Raw genomic sequence first — 19,903 nt, forward strand, 5'->3', positions numbered from 1 at the left:
CCCACACAGCCTGCTGTTCGGTCGTTTGGTCGCCCCTCACTAACTCCCCTGCTGGCCTGGTCGCCCCATGCAGCCTGATGCTCAGTCATTTGGTCATCCCTAACTAACCCCCCCGATGGCCTGGTCGCCCTATGCAGCCTGCTGCTCAGTTGTTTGGTTGTCCCTCACTAACCCCCTGCCAGCCTGGTAGCCTCACGCAGCCTGTCGGTCTTCCATTTGGTTGTCTGTTCCGTTGCGATGGCCCCTGACTCTTTACATATAGAGATATTTATTAGGAACTCTGTGTGTTATGTATTAGGTTAACTATTTAAATTGATTTTTGAAGAATTATCTCATTAATAAACTGCAAAAATGCTATGAAATAGGTACCATTATTTTCCCTACTTTACATACAAGTTAATTGAGGTTCACAGAGGTTAAGCAACTTGTCTTAGGTCACACTGCTTTTAATAGTTACTTTGAACTTGGACCCATTTTTCATGTTCCCTTCCAGGCCTATAGAAATACATGTCATTTTCTATATAAGTATAGCTGTAGTTTCGATATAATTTGTATTCTGAGTTTTCATTTGATGTGTGTTAAATTTGCATGTGCTTTTTCATGCTATTTGTAAGACATCTCACTTATCAGTAACTCAGGGTAGAAAATGTATTAGTTTTCTAAAACAAATATTTTTCATGTCATGTATTTTAGCAATCATTCATCCATTCATTGAATAAATACTTCAAAAGCACTTACTCTGTGTCAGGCACCACTCTAAGCTCTTTAATATAAAATACTAGAGGCCCAGGGCATGAAAATTCATGCACTGGAGGGGGGGTCCCTCAGCACAGCCTGCTCCCTCTCACAGTCTGGGAGCCCTTGGGGCGGGAGGCGACCCGGCAATCAGGGGAAGGTGACGCCCCCATCACACCTCTGCTGCTGCCACAGCCGGCAGTGCAAGCCTCGGCCGGCCCTGGTTACCTGAGCCTCGGCCGGCCCTGGGCAGCTGGACAGATGCCATCTGAGGCTTGCCTGCGCCTTGGGCCAGCCTGGGCAGCTGGGCAGCCACCATCCGAGGCTTGCCTGTGCTTCAGGCCGGCCCTGAGCAGCTGGGGGGCTGAGGGGATTCGGGGACTCCGGAGGCAGGAGCCCAGCCTTGCCAATTACCTGCCACCCCAGCGGGGCTAAGGGGACTGGGCACCACCATCTTGTGGTTGTGGGCACCGCCATCTTTGAGGGCGTGGCAATCAATTAGCATATTTCCTCCTTATTGGCTGTGGGCACTACCACCTTTGATGGTGGGGTAGTCAATTAGCATATTCCCTCCTTATTGGCTGTGGGCGCCGCCATCTTTGAGGGTGGGGCAGTCAATTAGTATATTCCCTCCTTATTGGCTGTGGGTGCCACCATCTTTGCGATGGTGTGAGGGTCAATTAGCATATTCCCTCTTTATTAGATAGGATTAACTCATTTACCTTAAACTTTTTCCTGTAGGGCTTTCTACCTTAGTCCTTATTCTTCCAACCTTGTGAGGGTATCAGTATTGTGCCTTTGGAGACTGGGGGGAACAAACCTCTCTTCTGAATGCTTTGTTCAAATTAGACTTTATCAATACATTTTTATTGATTTCATAGAGGAAGGGAGAGGGAGAGAGATAGAAACATCATTGATGAGAGAGAATCAGGGATCGGCCGTCTCCCCCTAGTGGGGATCGAGCCTGCAACCCAGGCATGTGCCCTTGACCAGAATCGGAATCGAACCTGGGACCCTTCAGTCCACAGGCTGACGCTCTATCCACTGAGCAAAACCAGCCAGGGCTGATATAGTCTTTAAATGTGCTTTTATACCATGAAACCTCTTAGTAATTCCAGTATTGTTAGGCTGTGGATAACAACCATATTAAATGCTTACATTGTGATATTTGTGACTCATTCATATCTTACAATGTCCACAAACATTGACTTTTCTCCATACTTAACAAAAATTTATCCCAGACGTCCTCCATATATATATATACTTTGATGTTTATTTACTGAATCTCTCAGTATAGGACTCATCTATCTAATATTCCATTAAACCAATCCAAAATCCATTCATGTCCATGTCTGCTGAACACACCCCATTTCTACTGTCTTAGAACACTTTGAGATTGTACACATAAATGAGATATATGGAAATAAACCTTTACTTAATGTTCCTTTTTATTTTAAAATATACACTTAATCGCATTTTTCTTACATTCTGCTACTTAATGAGTGAGAACCTTTTTTTGTTTTTACTGCTGTGAAACACATGGAGTCATATTTCCTTTGAGGTCATAAGTTATACATATACTACCTACCAACTACCTACCTTGTGAGTCTCTACTCACTATTGTTTTATGGTTGTTTTTGTTACTACTGTTGTTTTATTTTTATTTTTTTCTCTTTGCAGTTCAGTTTGGGAACTTTCTTTTGACCTAGCTTTAAGTTTATTGATTCTTTCCTCAGCTGTATTGAGTCTACTAATGAATTCATCAAAGACAGTCTGCATTCATAATACAGTGTTTTTTATTTCTAACATTTCGTTTAGATTCTTTCTTAGAGTTTTCACTTTTTTATTCCATTACCCACTTGATCTTGCATGTTGTCTGCTTTGGTCATCAGAACTTTTAACATATTAATTGTAGTTATTTAAAATTCACTGTCTGATAATTCCAAAATCTGTATTATAGCTAAGCTTGATTATGGTCTTCCTTTGTCTCTAAAGACTGTGGTTTTGTCTTGACTTTTAACTTTTTTTAAAAGCCAAACATGTACCAGGTAAAAGAAACTGAGGTAAGTGGGCTTTTCTTGTGAAGATGTATGATAATTGAAGTTAGGCTCTGCTTAAGGTTTTCTGTAGATATAGTTTCTGGAGGCTTCAAATTCTTATGTCTTTTTTTTTTTTTTGTCTCCCTAGTGACTTTTGGTTTCTCTACATACTTCTCCTTAGAGGAAAATCTTTGTCTTGCTCCTCTTTCTACTGTAATCCATTGATATTATTCTTATTCTGAAGTCCTGTTTGGGTCATTTTCTCCACTCACTATTCTTTTTTAAATTTTGAACACATATTTATATCATAATAAAGTTAATTTTGTCTATCTATAGTTGTCATAATAATTAAATTTGTATAAAGGGCTTAGAATAGATCTTGGCACATAGTTACAACTATGCTAAATTAATAATTGTTTGATTGGAAAAATAAAATAAAGAAAAACATTTACTTGAGAATTCTATGTCATTCTTTGGAATTATATCATTACTTTCATGAATTATATATTTTGCCTCATAAACACTAATTTGCTTATATATTGACTTACCTAAATAGATAAATCAGCCCTCGCCTAAGTACCAACACATCTTAATCCCTGTGTACATATGTAACCATAAAATATGTATAAGTTAGGGAAATTCTAGCTAAACAAATATTGGTCAGCATTTTCCAAAGTATATGCCATTGGCTATTAATAGGTATACTTAAAAAGGATATTATTTATAAGAATAATGATTAAACTAAGAGTGAAAAATTCATGGTTATATGTTTACTAGAGGCCCAGCACACGAAATTCATGCATGGGTACGGTCCCTAGGCCTGGCCTGTGATCAGGGTCATCTTCCCTGGCTGTCGGCAGCTGGCCCCACCCCCCCCACCACCTACCCTCTGGTTGCCCATTCGCCACCGGGCTCTCAGAGCCTGCTGGTGGAGGGGAGGGACCAAGGGTTGGCCGTTCCCACCTGCTTGCTGGCTCCATCCCTCGATGCTGGTCACCCTGTGTGTGGGGGGCAACCAGCGGGGAGGAGGCCTTGGCCTGGCACCCCCTGTGTCTGCCGCCATCCACCCCTGGTTCCCTGTTCCCCATCCAGCGATCGGAGCCTGCTGGCCAGGGGAAGGGACCAAGAGGTTGGCTGGCAGGCCTGGGGCCTGTGGTCTGGGGGAAGTTCCTGCATTAAGCATCTGCCCTCTGGTGGTCAGTGTGCATCATAGCAACTGGTCGTTCCACCGTTCGGTAAATTTGCATATTACCCTTTTATTATATAGCATTATAACATTTTTTATGGTGTATTACTAACCCATAAGAGGAATGTTGCAGACTTCTCTGACCACAGAAACCTTTTACCAAGTATCATCTAGAAGGCAGACTCTTGAATAGAGCAATTTATGGGAAATATTGTTCTAGATTTTCAATTGGTAGCACTTTTACTCCAAACCTTAGTTGAGATATAGGCTGAACCATATGAAATTGCCAACATTGGATCATTTCTGACCAACCAAAAAGAAGTGATTTTACAAGGTTCAAACTGAAAACAATTTAGAACAATTATTTCTAATGAGAAGGAAGATGCAGCATGTGTTTAAAAAAGTCTATTCATGTTAATTTTTATTTGTTTTTATAATAGTTAACTTATTTTGAAATCTTAAATTATACTAAAGAATGGTGCAATTATCTAGTGAAAATACTTTGAACATGCTCAAATAATGTTTTACCTAAGTTACTCTAGAAACAATATAAGGTTGCTTAAAAGGAGACATAATATTCAACAACAACAAAGAAAGCAAAAACAAGAAAACAAGCTTTTTATAATGGTGACCTTGGATTTTTTTTCCTTGCCCAAAGAAGGACAGTTTCAAAATATTGACTGCTATTACTTTGATGTAATTTTAAAGACTTATATGACAATCTTTTTATTTTTTTTTAGACATCAATTTTCACTCCAGCCTTTGAATCAGAAACTAAGGTCAGAATAAACAGTAACATGAACACTGAAGAGGTAATAAAGCAACTTCTTAAAAAATTTAAGGTAATTTTTATCACTGAACTGTTGTATAAATACCTTGTATATAATTTAACAATAGACACATTAATGCTTTTGTCTGAAAAAGACTTAAAAAAAATCTAAAATCACTGTTCAGTTCTGAAGAATTCTTTCCTATGTGTGACACCTTTTATTAATTGTGCCCTGAGAAATTACACTATTCCCAGGGAACAGAGAAGGTTTTATGCTTAAAAATGAAAAATGAAAGTGAGGACATGGGTACATTATTTGGGTCTGATTGGCTTAGAAAACATCATATGGCAACAAATAATTCATGTCTATTTTTTTTCCCACTGACAGATTGAAAACAGCGCCCAGGATTTTGCACTTTACATTATTTTTGCAACAGGAGGTAAAAAAGCTTGATTACCCTTTTTACATGTCTGCTGTGTGATACAGTTTTCTGCCCATAGGGAAGGCAGGAGAGCAGTTTACTCCATTTGTGGAAGAATGGGAGAGAAGAAAGAAAGGAGGGGAGGGTGTTTTAGAGGAACCAAAGATAAGGTATCCTGGAAGAGTTTATAATACAAAAAGTTTGCTTGTTGTCCAAACATTCAATTACCTGAATGGTGATCAGAGCCCTTGAGAATCCATAAAGTTTCCCAGGAACTGTATCAGGAACTATTAAGCATTTAAATCATCATTTCTCTCTATACTCGTTTCTTTTTGGTTTTTCCTTCTCACTGGAGCTCTTACTGGAGTCATCATTACAGATCATTTTTCTCTGATCTTGCTTTTATCTCTTTCTTAGCAGAATGCCTGACATATTGTAGGAGTGTTACTCTTCCTCAGTAGAGAAACATATTCGGAACTTGGCGGCAGCGGGTAAAATGTTAGAACAGTGGTTCCCAAACTTATTTGGCCTACCTCCCCCTTTCCAGAAAAAATATTACTCAGCGCCCTCTGGAAATTAATTTTTTTTAAATTTTATCCTGCATTAAGCATCTGCCCTCTGGTGGTCAGTGTGCATCATAGCAACTGGTCGTTCCACCGTTCGGTAAATTTGCATATTACCCTTTTATTATATAGCATTATAACATTTTTTATGGTGTATTACTAACCCATAAGAGGAATGTTGCAGACTTCTCTGACCACAGAAACCTTTTACCAAGTATCATCTAGAAGGCAGACTCTTGAATAGAGCAATTTATGGGAAATATTGTTCTAGATTTTCAATTGGTAGCACTTTTACTCCAAACCTTAGTTGAGATATAGGCTGAACCATATGAAATTGCCAACATTGGATCATTTCTGACCAACCAAAAAGAAGTGATTTTACAAGGTTCAAACTGAAAACAATTTAGAACAATTATTTCTAATGAGAAGGAAGATGCAGCATGTGTTTAAAAAAGTCTATTCATGTTAATTTTTATTTGTTTTTATAATAGTTAACTTATTTTGAAATCTTAAATTATACTAAAGAATGGTGCAATTATCTAGTGAAAATACTTTGAACATGCTCAAATAATGTTTTACCTAAGTTACTCTAGAAACAATATAAGGTTGCTTAAAAGGAGACATAATATTCAACAACAACAAAGAAAGCAAAAACAAGAAAACAAGCTTTTTATAATGGTGACCTTGGATTTTTTTTCCTTGCCCAAAGAAGGACAGTTTCAAAATATTGACTGCTATTACTTTGATGTAATTTTAAAGACTTATATGACAATCTTTTTATTTTTTTTTAGACATCAATTTTCACTCCAGCCTTTGAATCAGAAACTAAGGTCAGAATAAACAGTAACATGAACACTGAAGAGGTAATAAAGCAACTTCTTAAAAAATTTAAGGTAATTTTTATCACTGAACTGTTGTATAAATACCTTGTATATAATTTAACAATAGACACATTAATGCTTTTGTCTGAAAAAGACTTAAAAAAAATCTAAAATCACTGTTCAGTTCTGAAGAATTCTTTCCTATGTGTGACACCTTTTATTAATTGTGCCCTGAGAAATTACACTATTCCCAGGGAACAGAGAAGGTTTTATGCTTAAAAATGAAAAATGAAAGTGAGGACCTGGGTACATTATTTGGGTCTGATTGGCTTAGAAAACATCATATGGCAACAAATAATTCATGTCTATTTTTTTTCCCACTGACAGATTGAAAACAGCGCCCAGGATTTTGCACTTTACATTATTTTTGCAACAGGAGGTAAAAAAGCTTGATCACCCTTTTTACATGTCTGCTGTGTGATACAGTTTTCTGCCCATAGGGAAGGCAGGAGAGCAGTTTACTCCATTTGTGGAAGAATGGGAGAGAAGAAAGAAAGGGGGGGAGGGTGTTTTAGAGGAACCAAAGATAAGGTATCCTGGAAGAGTTTATAATACAAAAAGTTTGCTTGTTGTCCAAACATTCAATTACCTGAATGGTGATCAGAGCCCTTGAGAATCCATAAAGTTTCCCAGGAACTGTATCAGGAACTATTAAGCATTTAAGTCATCGTTTCTCTCTATACTCGTTTCTTTTTGGTTTTTCCTTCTCACTGGAGCTCTTACTGGAGTCATCATTACAGATCATTTTTCTCTGATCTTGCTTTTATCTCTTTCTTAGCAGAATGCCTGACATATTGTAGGAGTGTTACTCTTCCTCAGTAGAGAAACATATTCGGAACTTGGCGGCAGCGGGTAAAATGTTAGAACAGTGGTTCCCAAACTTATTTGGCCTACCTCCCCCTTTCCAGAAAAAATATTACTCAGCGCCCTCTGGAAATTAATTTTTTTTAAATTTTAATAGCAATTAAACAGAAAGATATATGTATTAATGTTTCTACCTTTTTCGTAAAATATAGTAAAGAAAGGTGTAAATTAGAAACATTGAAGTTTGAAATTATGAAACTATTTATTGAACTCAGAATAGAAAGGTAATACAAAAAAAGTTAAAACAAATGCACCTGTGGCCATCACCGCCCCCCTGGATCGCTGCAGCGCCCACCAGGGGGCGGTAGCGCCCACTTTGGGAATCACTGTGTTAGAACCAGGGCATTGGGAAGGTGCGATGCATGGGATGCTAGGAGCAGCAAGTGAGAAATTAGAGAAAACCCAAGGTGATACTCAAATTTTTGAAAACCTCAAAATTGAAAAAATTGAAATGTTGTATCCCAGGTTATAATTTAGGTGTCAGAATGTCTAAGCCAGAAATAAATAAAATAACACATTTTGATGTCAGAATAACTATAAGAAAATTAAAGCTGGCTCTCAAACATATTAAAAAATTAAAAGCTTAAATATAAGAAATATATATAAATTTTAAAAAAATTCTAAGGATATATATATATTTGTATTCTAGTTTAAGAAAAACATTGAAAGGTTTAAAAAGGTAGAAACATGTAAAATATATAAGCAGTAACTTATGAAGAATATGAGAAAAAAAAAGATTAGTACCTAAAATATCAAAGAGTTCTTGTAACCAATTCAATAAAAATAGAAAGAAGTGTGATAAAGCAATTCAAAGAATAAAAAATTAAAATGACCAGTAAAGATTTTTAGGAAAAGTCTTAAACTCAAGGAAATACAAATATTCAAGGAAATTCAGTAGTCAAGGAAATGCAAGTTCAATCCACAATGCAATATTATCTCACACATCAGATTGGCAAAAATGTTTTTAAATGATTCTATCTCTGGCTAGTGTAGATCAAAGTAAAGGATACTTTCATGCAATTCTGGTAAAAATATGACTGTCTGTGCTTTTTCAGAGCTCATCATAGAAGTACTTATTAAAATTTATAGTATACATATGTATTACTTCTCCCAGCAATCCCACTGGTGAGAATTTATTTCACAAAAATAAAAACACTAATATATACAGATTTATGTGCAACACTGTTTATAATAACAAAAGGCTAAAGATAAAATGACTTATCATAGTAATGATTAAATAAGTGATTATTATTATTCAGACATTAAATGAAATGAGTTAGATTTATACAATCTGAATGGAGGAAATTCTATAATATACATTAAATGAAAAATGCAAAATGCCTTAAAAATTTATACCTACAACCCCAGTTTTGTAAAAGAATTATACATTCCTATTTAAGTATGTGCTATATATGATCATATAATCAGGGAGAAATGTATGGAATTATAAATACCATGATTTTTTGAAAAAGATGTCTACAATAAAAATTGCAAGCATATTACCATCTTTATGTGTTGTATATTTGTGAGCATAAAGAGATATATGAAGGGATGGTCATTCAAATTGTAATGCTAATTATCTCACAGTTCTGGGATTCCAGGTGATTTTTACTTTCTGTCTTATACTTCTCCCCATAGTTTCAATTACATTAATGTGTGTATGTGTGTGTATTTGTGTGTTTTGACTTTGTTGAAGAATAATTGAGAATAATTGATGACTATAATTGTATATATTTGAAGTGTACAACATAATGATTTGATACTTATATACATTATGGAATGATCACCAATATCAAGATAATTAACACATCCATCACTTCATATAAACTATGTTTTGTGTGTGTTAAGAATACTTCATATCTACTCTCAGCAACTTCCAAGTGCACAATACCATATTATTAACTACTAGAGGCCTGGTGCACAAAATTCATGCACTTGTGGGGGGCGGGGAATCCCCCTCAGCCCGGCCTACACCCTCTCACAGTCCGGGAGCCGGGGGGAATCCCTCAGCCCTCTCACAGTCCGAGAGCCCTCGGGGGATGTACGACTGATGGCTTATCTCATTATCATGCCTGAATGGATGAAGCCTACAGATGAATGAAATAATAAAAATACCCCAATATAAAAATATTCTGAATATATTTTTAAAGAAGAGCCAAGGATTGCATGTGGAGTAAGAGAGAAAGGAAGAATTGAAGATAATTATAAAGTACTGGATCTGAATAACTAGAAAGATGGTTTTTTGTTCAACAAAATAGGGAAGAATCAATAAACATTTGTTGAATAAATGAATGAGTGAATGAATGAATGAATGAAAAATTATAAAGAATTTTTGCAGTGTGTTGCTTGACAAAAGTCATAAATGGATCTGGAGATTGTTCTGAACATCCTAACCAAAGGCAAGATTGAATTCTCTGAGTCAAACTCGGAGGAATAACAGGAGAAAAAAGTCCACTTTTAGTTTATTTCAAGGTTTTAATTTCAATGTAACTCTTTTGAGTGAGTGCCTCCTATTATACATGGATTTTTTTTAGGTCTTCTTTCAAAGCGAGCTAAAGAAAGAAAATGAATAGCCAAATTACCTTCTTTTCCCCTAGTATGGACTCTTGACTACAGTTGGCTATTGTTTTCATTTGCAGAAAGGAGACGGCTAAAGAAGACAGACATTCCACTACTGCACAGGCTCCTGCAGGGACCCTCCAAAAAGAACGCCCGCATTTTCCTCATGGATAAAGATACAGAAGAAATTAGCAGTGATGTATGAGTACCACCACCCTGAGTTTGTCTTTGCCTCCTCCTGACTGGGCCCCTCTCACATACATATTCTGCTTTCCTTTTTGTGTGTTTTATTTTCAGGTGGCTCAATACATTAACTTTCATTTTTCTCTCCTGGAATCCATCCTTCAGAGATTAAATGAAGAAGAGAAAAGAGAGATTCAAAGAATAATAACAAAGTAAGTCAAAAGCATGCATGCTGGGGTGCTTGTTCCTTTAATAAGTTCAATGTGCTAAATGTGTCCAAATTTTAATACTCTTTTTCTCCTTTTCATTTTCAGATTCAGTACAGAAAAGGCTATTATACTGAAATGTCTTCAAAGTAAACAGGTAGTAAAAACAGAGACGACAGTTTAGTGGCCGCTATTGCTAAAACACTTCAACAAAATCAGAGAGATGTTACTATTTAATGAGTGTATCCACCCTATACTTGCAGTCATGCAAATATATATGAACTCAAATTTGTAGAAAATTGAATGTTGAAAAAGCTTGTCTCTCTCAGAGGTGATGATGTTCACAGTGGGACTGAAATGAGCTTGAATTTAGTTTCAGTAGCTGAAATAAGCTTGGATACTGTGTATTCCAAATAGCTTTAAGAGAGAAACAATGAACTGGAATTTAAATGGCGTCTTCAACTTCACGTAGTTTAAATGCCATTTAGCTTGAACTGTCAAGAGAACTGGAATATCAACAACCAACTCTCAGAAATGATTCAGAAGTCAAAGCTGCCAGCTCATGAAATAAAAGAGAAGCATATACTTACCCCCATCAAGAAATCTGATGGTGATAGTCTTATAGCTCCTTGAAAACTCTAATATTTTCATAAAATCTAGGGCTGTCTTTATGTGGGTAGGTGACTTTTGGCAACCTGAAGCATCAGAGCTATAAATCCTTTGGGAAGGAAAGGATTGTGGACTCTTAAGACTAATTTTCTCAACCTGAGCCCCCTTTTTTGCTGTTTTACTGATGACTTTCTTAAGGATGTTTTTAGGTCAATTGAACTAGTTTTCTTTATTTTTCCAAACATATAAACCACAGAGACTTCACATGGTTAATGAGCTTGGCCAAGACTTGGCCCACAGTAACCATTGTTACTGAATGAAATAGAGATACAAAGGGATATGCAAAGCTCTAATAGCTGAATCTAGGAAAGGAATCTGGAGTTCTGCTCTTTTTCTCTAAGGCATCTCATTCTATAAAACAGTGCTCACGGTATTTACAAGTTGCTAAACCAATTTGGAAAAAAACACAAAACACTGAGAATGGCACAGTCTCATCGGTGTTTTTATTTATGAACTTTATATTAAAATGGAGTTCTATGCAGCTTTTTTTCCATTCTGGAAATTACTTCCATTTGCATTTCTCATATCCATTGTATTAAATTGTTTGGGTTGCGAGCTTGATCCCCAGTAGGGGACGTGCAGGAGGCAGCCGATCAATGATTCTCTCATCATTGATGTTTCTATTTCTCTCTACCTCTCCCTTCCTCTCTGAAATCAATAAAAATATTTTTAAATAAATAAACTTAAAGTACCATCAAGTACCTGTCATAAATATGACAAAAGATTTACCTTTAATATATTGAAAGTTTACAGAATCCATAAGAAAAATACTCAAAGTGTCAGATAGAAAAAAAAAAGGCAGATGAGATGTAAAGTAAAATCACAGAAGAGGAAATGCAAATGGCTACTAAGTATATGAAAAAGTTGTATCTTAACATAATCCATTAGTCTGTGTCCAATCAGCAGACAGAAACCACACAGTCATTTAAACGGGGGTGTTTAGTATAAAGAATTATTAAGCTGTGATAGGAGAATAACTAAAAGATGGAAAGAGGATGCTAAAGGGTTGCCTATGGCTGAGGAAGAGTGCTCCAAAAAGGAAACAAGGGATTCAGAATTCACTGGAGAAGGTGTGGTTGCAGCCCACTCGCTGGAGGAGAAGTTGGCTGGGTGCCCACACCAAGCAGGGCCACAGCCACAGGGCAAGCAGGAAAACAACCTCTGGGAGGTGGACCAGCTGGGGCAGGTGGGCAGGTGTGCAGAGAGACCTGGGACTTCGCTGCAGGGCCAAGGCTCAGATCACATAGGGTCTGTGTCTGGAGGTCCCCAGGAAATGGTTGCAGTGGTTCTCAACCTTCCTAATGCCTCGACCCTTTAATACAGTTCCTCATGTTGTGGTGACCCCCAATTTCATTGTTACAAATTGAACATAATTAAAGCATAGTGATTAATCACAAAAACAATATGTGTTTTCCGATGGTCTTAGGCGACCCCTGTGAAAGGGTCGTTCGACCTCCAAAGGGTCGCGACCCACAGGTTGAGAACCGCTGGTTTAGAGGAACAGGTAAGCCGAGGCTGCAGGGTCGGCACAGAGAGTCAGGGACGCTGCTAGGACTGGGAGCCGGAAGGGCCTCCTTTGAAGAAACCTAGGACAACTCTGTGTATGATTTGGTTCTGTGGCACCTTTAAGGCTGCATGGGATAAAGGCCAGGCAAGTGGCTCACCAGATGGCCAGCCCACAGGGCCCTCTCAGGGAACATGCACCATGTTGAGAAGGTGCAGAGAGCAATGATGTGAGTAGGGCACAGGCCTGCCCTGGGGCTCCAGGTTATGCCACCACAAACCCAATCAAAAACTGGGAAAGCAGTGGGGGAAATAAATGCTACAGAAAGCTGCAAGCCACCGGCAACCAGCACTGGGCAGAGCAGTGGAGAAAAAAGTCGGCCACCCAGCCAGCCACTAGGAATCAGGAAAGACAGACTTCCTCCTACGGTGCTTCTCCAGTGCCCTCTGCTGGCAAAGCATGGCATCCAAGCTTCGAAGAAAACATATTTAAAGGGTCCGTATCCATTTCACAAAGCTGACAGCAAAGAATGAATTTGGAACAGAGAGGCAAAAAATAACTGGCATGTCAACAAAATACAAATTAAAGAAAAGTAAAATATACTTTTTGGCCTATTAAATCAGTAAAGATTAAGAAGGGACAATATTAAATACTCAACAAATTACAATGAGATGGACGCTCAAACTACTGTAGCAATACAAATGTATATAACTAGAAAGCAATTAAGCTATAATTTCATATTATAATTCTATTTATAGAATCTTATATTGAAATAATCAGTCATACAAAGACATTATGCAAATATATTTACTATATTCCTATTTATTGTCAAAAAAAATAACAAATAGCCTAAATGTCAAATATAGAAGAAAGATGAAAGAAGGAAAGAAATACTTCTCCTTAGAATGTTATGCAGCTATTAGAATTGTTCCCAAATGAATTTTAATTATAGGAGTAAATTCTCCTTATGTACCTAAATAAGACTATACACACAAATATTCTAAAACATTTACTATCCATAAAATATGTGTTTATATGTGTGTGAACACTGGTATTTGTACATACAACTCAAACTGAAGACATGTTCAATGTGGTTATGTCTGGATTATAGAATTATCGATGATTCATTTTTTAAAAATTTTCTCTGCTTATTAAATATTTTATAATGAACATGTGTTACTTTTTAAATCAGGAAATGCAAAAGCTGTGATTAAAAAGTTACCAACAAAAAATAGCAAGTACAGGCAAACAGTTCTACTACATGCAAAAAAGTTCAACTAAATTATTTGAGGCATTAACATCACTTCTGTGGTAGTTGGAAAATATATCCACAGTGTCTTTGTACTCCCTGTTTCCGGAGTATAGCCTAATCTTCCTCACCTTACAAATGGATTGGACTTAGTGACTCAATTCCAATGAATAGAGGAAAGCAGAAGTGACAGCATGTAACTTTGGAGACTAGGTCATCAAGTCACTGTGGCATCTTCCTTGCTCACTTCATGGACCACTGGCTCTGGAAGAAGCCAACTGCCATGTTCAGAGCAGCCTTGGGGAAAGGCTTACATGAGGAGAACAGAGACCTTTTGCCAAAAGCCAACAACGAATTGGGGCCTTTCATCCATAGCCATATGCGTGGGCCATGAGATAGCCTTAGTCAAGCCTTCAGATGATTACATCCCTGTCTAATAGCTATAACCTCCTGAGAGACCCTGGCCCAGAAAACTCTGCTAAACCTTCCCTGGATTCCTGAGCCTCAGAAACTGTGTGAAATAAGAAATATGTGTTGTAGTATGCTGCTAAATTTTATACTAATTTGTTATATCACAATAGATAACTAATACAATTTCTAAGGCCAAAAATCTGTTCACTTTAGAGTCATCTTTGCAAAATAAAAGAATATAAATTTTTGTCACAAAACCATTTATCCTTGTCTTAATGGTCTTATTTCACCACCAGTTATACAATAGTTCAGATTTAATTCCAGATATTATACTTATTAATGATAGAGGACCTGTCTTTGGATACCTTGCTGTACTTAATGATATGTCTTGTATATAGAATGTGCTCAATAAAAATCAACTGAATAAAGGCTGGAGTGAATTAGTGAAGAGGTAAATAAATTATTTGAAATATTTTTATAAAATCCCCTGTATGTATGCCTCCTTTTTCACAAATATGATCCAGCTGCTGACGAAGTACAAACAGAGCCTTTTCTATATGATTTCCCCAGATATGATGGTATAGTTTATTATCTCTTGGCTGTGTGAAGTATTCAGATATTTCAGTGTTACTATTCCCTGTAACTGTGGCATCTTGTTAGAGCTATTCAGATTGGTTTCAGAAACTGAAGGGGCCAAAGTCCATTAGCAAGGCAGTTGATGAGGTGGAAAAGCTGGCAGGTGTACTATTATGTTGGTATACCTACACATGAAAGAAAAAAAGGAATAGGCATGTATTTGTCTTCTAAATTAATAATAATAGCTAGAACCTATTAGATTGAGCCATTTTGTCAATATTTGACCTACAAAAGCAGCAATTCATATTGTTCAATAGCACTTACCATTTGCGAAGCACTATTTTAAATCATATATATATATATATATACTTATTTAATGTTCATTAAGTCTCATGAGGAAATTACTCCTTCAACCCAATTTTATAGATGAAGAAAAGAAGCCACGAAGAGGTTAGGAAGCTAGGTAGACATCAAATCTATGGCTTCAGAATCCACACTTTTAAACCACCTCAGGCTGTGGCTTCACCCTAAATCACACTCCCTCAATCTGGCATCCTTTATGTGTCCTCATTTGTAAAATGGGAATGATAGTATCTACTTCATGAGATGGTTGTAGGAGTTATAAGAATGATACATGTAATAATATGATCAAAATACATGGGTGGTTGGCACTTTGCACAGAAGTGTGTGATATCAGCTGTTATAATTAAACTATGATATGTTCCCTCCCATCATTGTAGCCCTATCTTCCACTAAATCTTATGCCCACTACTTCATTCTTGTCTTAAAACTAGTCAAATTATTGCTTGAAACACCTCACACTCTACCACATCTCTCTCTGTTGAAACTATGCCCATTTTCTAGTCCTTAACCATGACCTTTCCTGGTCTCCGTGACAATGTGTGCATCAATACTCCTGTGCCTCATATCATCAATTAGCTGTGCTCTGATTTCTGATACCAGAAATTTGAAACGTCCCCTTTATTGTAATTCCTTATGTGTTTATATCTTGTATGAATTCATTAGTGATCTCCCTTATCATATTCATGTTATTCTCTGCAGCACCTAGCACAGCATATTGAACATCAGAGTTACTTAACAAATGTTTATTGGGTTTAACTTGCTAGTGTCTATAAGTATGTTGAAATCACTAGAGTGAGAAAACTATTTAGAATCAAGTAAAGAGCACTATAATGAAAACTACATTTTTTCTCTAGTAGAAATAATTCACTTATTTAGTAAGCACTAAAATATTTCAACTTATTTTTTTTCTTACAATAAGAGATCTGGGAAAGTTAAAAAGTCCATGATAAGTTCTTTATGTCACTTATGCCAGGATTTCTGGGGAAAAGACTATTATACATTGTCACTGAAAGCTCAATTTAATTTAAATATAGTAGGACCCGTAGGTTCCAATGCCAGCATCATGTATATAGCGTAAAGATGGAAGACAAAATAATTATGAAAGTAACTTTATTACAAAGCACACCTCATTCAGTTCTTTGATGATCACTTTTAGAAGGTGGTATAGACAGAAGCTCCAGTTGCATGTGGGATATTTTTTACTCAAAAAGCCAGCAGCCAGTTTCCAGTGGATGCGGCAGCCCATTCCATCTACCCGAGGCTCTTCACAGATGCCTTGACTTCCTATTTCTGTTGCTGATTCTAAGAAGCAGAAAGATTATGGGGGGAATGGAGAATGAAAGTGGGTTGTACAATAAGCAGATTTCTCTGCTGAGTAGGAAAGGAGAATTCAGTGTAGACTGGCTAGAGTTCTTGAGCGATGTTGTGAGTAGCTGAAAAATAATTGCTGGTTTGAATATTAGACACGGGTTTCATTATTCATGAAGAACAAAATGCAGACCTCAGCAATCATCCTACACTGACATTTCTGGAATCATTTAGCCTCCCAAGAGAGACTGGCACTTTTCTATCAGTTTGGACTCCTAAGGAAAAAAGGAAATAAGCACATCTGTGAGAGAGGGAAAAACAAACAAACAAAAACTTTTAAACAGCTCTGACCCCCATATAGAACACCTTTAAGGCTTCCCTGTTCCATTCCTGAGATGGGCTCTGAGTGCCTGCTTCTCGCAGTCTTAGAATTTCCCACAGGCCCAGTCCCTTAGCTTAAGGATTTAATTAACTGCAATGTTTCTCCCACTTTCAGGACCCCAGACCTGTAATAAATAAAAATTTGCTGCCTCCTCACAAAAAAAATATGGGATGCTTTTGCTGCAAGGCAAACATGGACAATCAACCTCAGCTTCTCACTGAATTTTAAAACTGCTCTAGGCTAATTTTGAGCTAAATCATCACATAGCCAAGTACAAGAACTCAAGAGGAACAAAACCCCTAAAATAGATCAGAATATCTCTACCCCCCTTCATATATACTGCTATAGACCGCTACATAAATTTCAGCAGTTTTCCACAATTTTTACCTTCTAGATGTTTTTTAAACAAAAATTACTTGTGATAAATAAAAGTGAGATTTTTAGCTCTGACCAGTTTGGCTCAGTGGATAGAGCATCGGCCGGAACTCAAGAGGAACAAAACTCCTAAAATAGATCAGAATATCTCTACCCCCTTCATATATACTGCTATAGACCTCTACATAAATTTCAGCAGTTTCCCACAATTTTTACCTTCTAGATGTTTTTCAAACAAAAATTACTTGTGGTAAATAAAAGTGAGATTTTTAGCCCTGACCAGTTTGGCTCAGTGGATAGAGCGTACGCCTGTGGACTGAGGGGTCCCAGGTTCAATTTTGGTCTAGGCCCTAGGGCATGTACCTTGGTTGCAGGCACATCCCCAATAGGGGGTGTGCAGGAGGCAGCTGATCGATGTTTCTCTCTCATCGATGTTTCTAACTCTCTATCCCTCCCTCTTCCTCTCTGTAAAAAAATCAATTAAAAAAAAGTGAGGTTTTTAGCAAAGTGGGATGGGACCCCCAGAACTCTACTGCTAAGATACACACACACACACACACACACACACACACACATATTAAATGACTTACACTCCTAAGAGCCCCTAGGATCCTGTGGAAAATATTAGAAGTCTATTCATTTAGTCCTCCTTCCTGCCCTCAAATAGCACCACACTTGAGTTATCTAGAGAGATTGGAATCTATTCAGGCTCATTTTTAAAAATACCTCTGGGGTTAAAGTATGGTCATTTCTTTGGTAAGCCATGACTTTTATATCAATCTTCATAAGAACTTTGCTATAAGCAACCTCAAGATTCTCATATTTAATCTTGTTCATTTTCTCTGAATCTAACAATATTGGGAGAACTCATATTTCTACATATCAGTCTTTCCTGGCCTTACTTATTCCATAGTTTCTTATTTGTTATGATAACAAATGCTGGGGAAGGAGGGAAGAATTTTTTGGTAAAGATAAGGAAGAAGGGAGGCTCTGGAAAAGATTACCATAATAATGAAGAATGCCCTGAATGAGATCAGAAGTGATAATTTCACATTTTGAGATAAGGCCCAAGCAAGATTTTGAAATACAAAATATGGACTTCTCTGATGGAATGTAGATAAAAGAGAAGAGAAAGAGAAAACATCTTTCTTACCCTGAGACCAAATCAGCCATTCTTTGATTTCCCATAATGCTGGACACATTGGGAGACTGCTAGCATGTCACCCTTCCTAAGATTTTGGGATAAACATTACCAGTTTATTTCTCCATATCCTTTGGGACATACAAAGGATATGGAGAAATCCTTTTTTCCAATCTGGAAACTCTTTGGACATAATTTGCCAATATACTTTTAATATGTGTTGTCTCTCATCTTTCCCAAAATTACAATTCAGTAACAGTAAAAATGTACTATTTTTTTTAAAGAATGAATCCCACATCAATATAAGTTCATCATCATTGATGAACTTCTGGGAAACCAAAGGAAAGCCTTTGGTATGATATTAACTGATATACCAAAGTGTAGAAATAGGAGCTCAGGATAGGAGCTCAGAATAGTGAAGAGGTGTACCAGCACTAGAAGACCAGAGAGTCATTGATTCTGAGCTCCTTTGGCTCTTGTCTGTTGCCTAGCCTATTTTTTAAACTTCCTAAAGATTCCTGAAGCCACCGCTATCCTTTCAATAAATTAATTTTTACTTAGGTTAGCTACAATTTGATCCTATTATTTACAACTAAAGAATCCCAACTGACATAGCATCAAAAATGCTGTGCAAATATATGGATAAAATAATATTTAAAAATATGAGGACCCAGAAAGCTGATCTCCCTTGTGACCATTTGAAAAAATATGTACAGCCCAGCCGGTATGGCTCAATGGTTGAGCATTGACTTATGAACTTGGAGGTCACAGTTTGATTCCTGGTCAGGGCACATGCCAAGGTGGTGGGCTTTGTCTCCAGTGGAGGGCATGCAGGATGCAGCCCATCAATGATTCTCTTTCATCATTGATGTTTCTATCTCTCTCCCTCTCCCTGGTCCTCAGAAATCAATAAAAAAAAAATTTAAAGAAAGAAAAAATACATACAGAAATAAACTTGACCAAACTTTAGAGATGATGCATAGTTAACTATAATAAACATTTTAAAAGTATTCTAACAAATTTTAATTAACATAATATATTTTTTAGATAACTTTTATTATCTCCTTTAGTTTGGGAAGAAACCCTAAAAGAAAATAGAAGAGGAAGGGGAGAGAAAGGAAAAATATTTGGGCTCTTCAACCATTTGGTTGAAGATTACTATTAGGCAAAAAGTGTAGGGAAAAGCACACAAAAATCTTGCTGTCATGCTAATGATGAAATAGATGGAGCAAATACATACAAAAGTAAACTTGACCAAACTTTAGAGATGATGCATAGTTACCTATAATAAACATTTTAGAAGTAATTCTAACAAATTTTAATTAACATAATATTTTTTAGATAATTTCTATTATCTCCTTTAGTTTGGGAAGAAACACTAAAAGAAAATAGAAGAGGAAGGGGAGGGAAATAAAAAATATTTGGGCTCTTCAACTATTTGGTTGAAAATTACTATTAGACAAAAAAGTGTGGGGAAAAGCACACAAAGATCTTGCTGTCATGCTAATGATGAAATAG

General features: G+C 36.8%; 2 protein-coding genes across 4 annotated transcripts in view; one reads left to right on the forward strand and one right to left on the reverse strand.

Moving 5' to 3' along the window:
* Positions 1–11,680, forward strand: part of RASSF6 (Ras association (RalGDS/AF-6) domain family member 6) — a 57,600-nt gene extending 45,920 nt beyond the window's left edge. For 2 of the 3 annotated variants that reach the window (XM_005874824.2, XM_014546605.1), the window contains exons 7-11: positions 4,701–4,802; positions 5,118–5,169; positions 10,099–10,217; positions 10,316–10,413; positions 10,516–11,680. In XM_005874824.2, the coding sequence (XP_005874886.1) occupies positions 4,701–4,802; positions 5,118–5,169; positions 10,099–10,217; positions 10,316–10,413; positions 10,516–10,591 (447 nt within the window). In that variant the 3' untranslated portion in view covers positions 10,592–11,680. Of the gene's footprint in view, positions 1–4,700; positions 4,803–5,117; positions 5,170–10,098; positions 10,262–10,315; positions 10,414–10,515 lie in introns of those variants that run through there. The other variant, XM_014546606.1, reaches the window with a different exon arrangement.
* An 840-nt stretch (positions 11,681–12,520) lies between these two features.
* Positions 12,521–19,903, reverse strand: part of LOC102247097 (alpha-fetoprotein) — a 35,582-nt gene continuing 28,199 nt past the window's right edge. The window contains exons 13-14 of the mRNA XM_014546592.1: positions 16,306–16,762; positions 12,521–15,001 (exon numbers count right to left, since the gene is read on the reverse strand). Of these exons, the coding sequence (XP_014402078.1) occupies positions 16,718–16,762 (45 nt within the window). The 3' untranslated portion in view covers positions 12,521–15,001; positions 16,306–16,717. The remainder of the gene's footprint in view (positions 15,002–16,305; positions 16,763–19,903) is intronic.

The sequence above is a fragment of the Myotis brandtii genome, unplaced genomic scaffold (assembly GCF_000412655.1).
Source record: "Myotis brandtii unplaced genomic scaffold, ASM41265v1 scaffold453, whole genome shotgun sequence".
Lineage (NCBI taxonomy): Eukaryota > Metazoa > Chordata > Mammalia > Chiroptera > Vespertilionidae > Myotis > Myotis brandtii.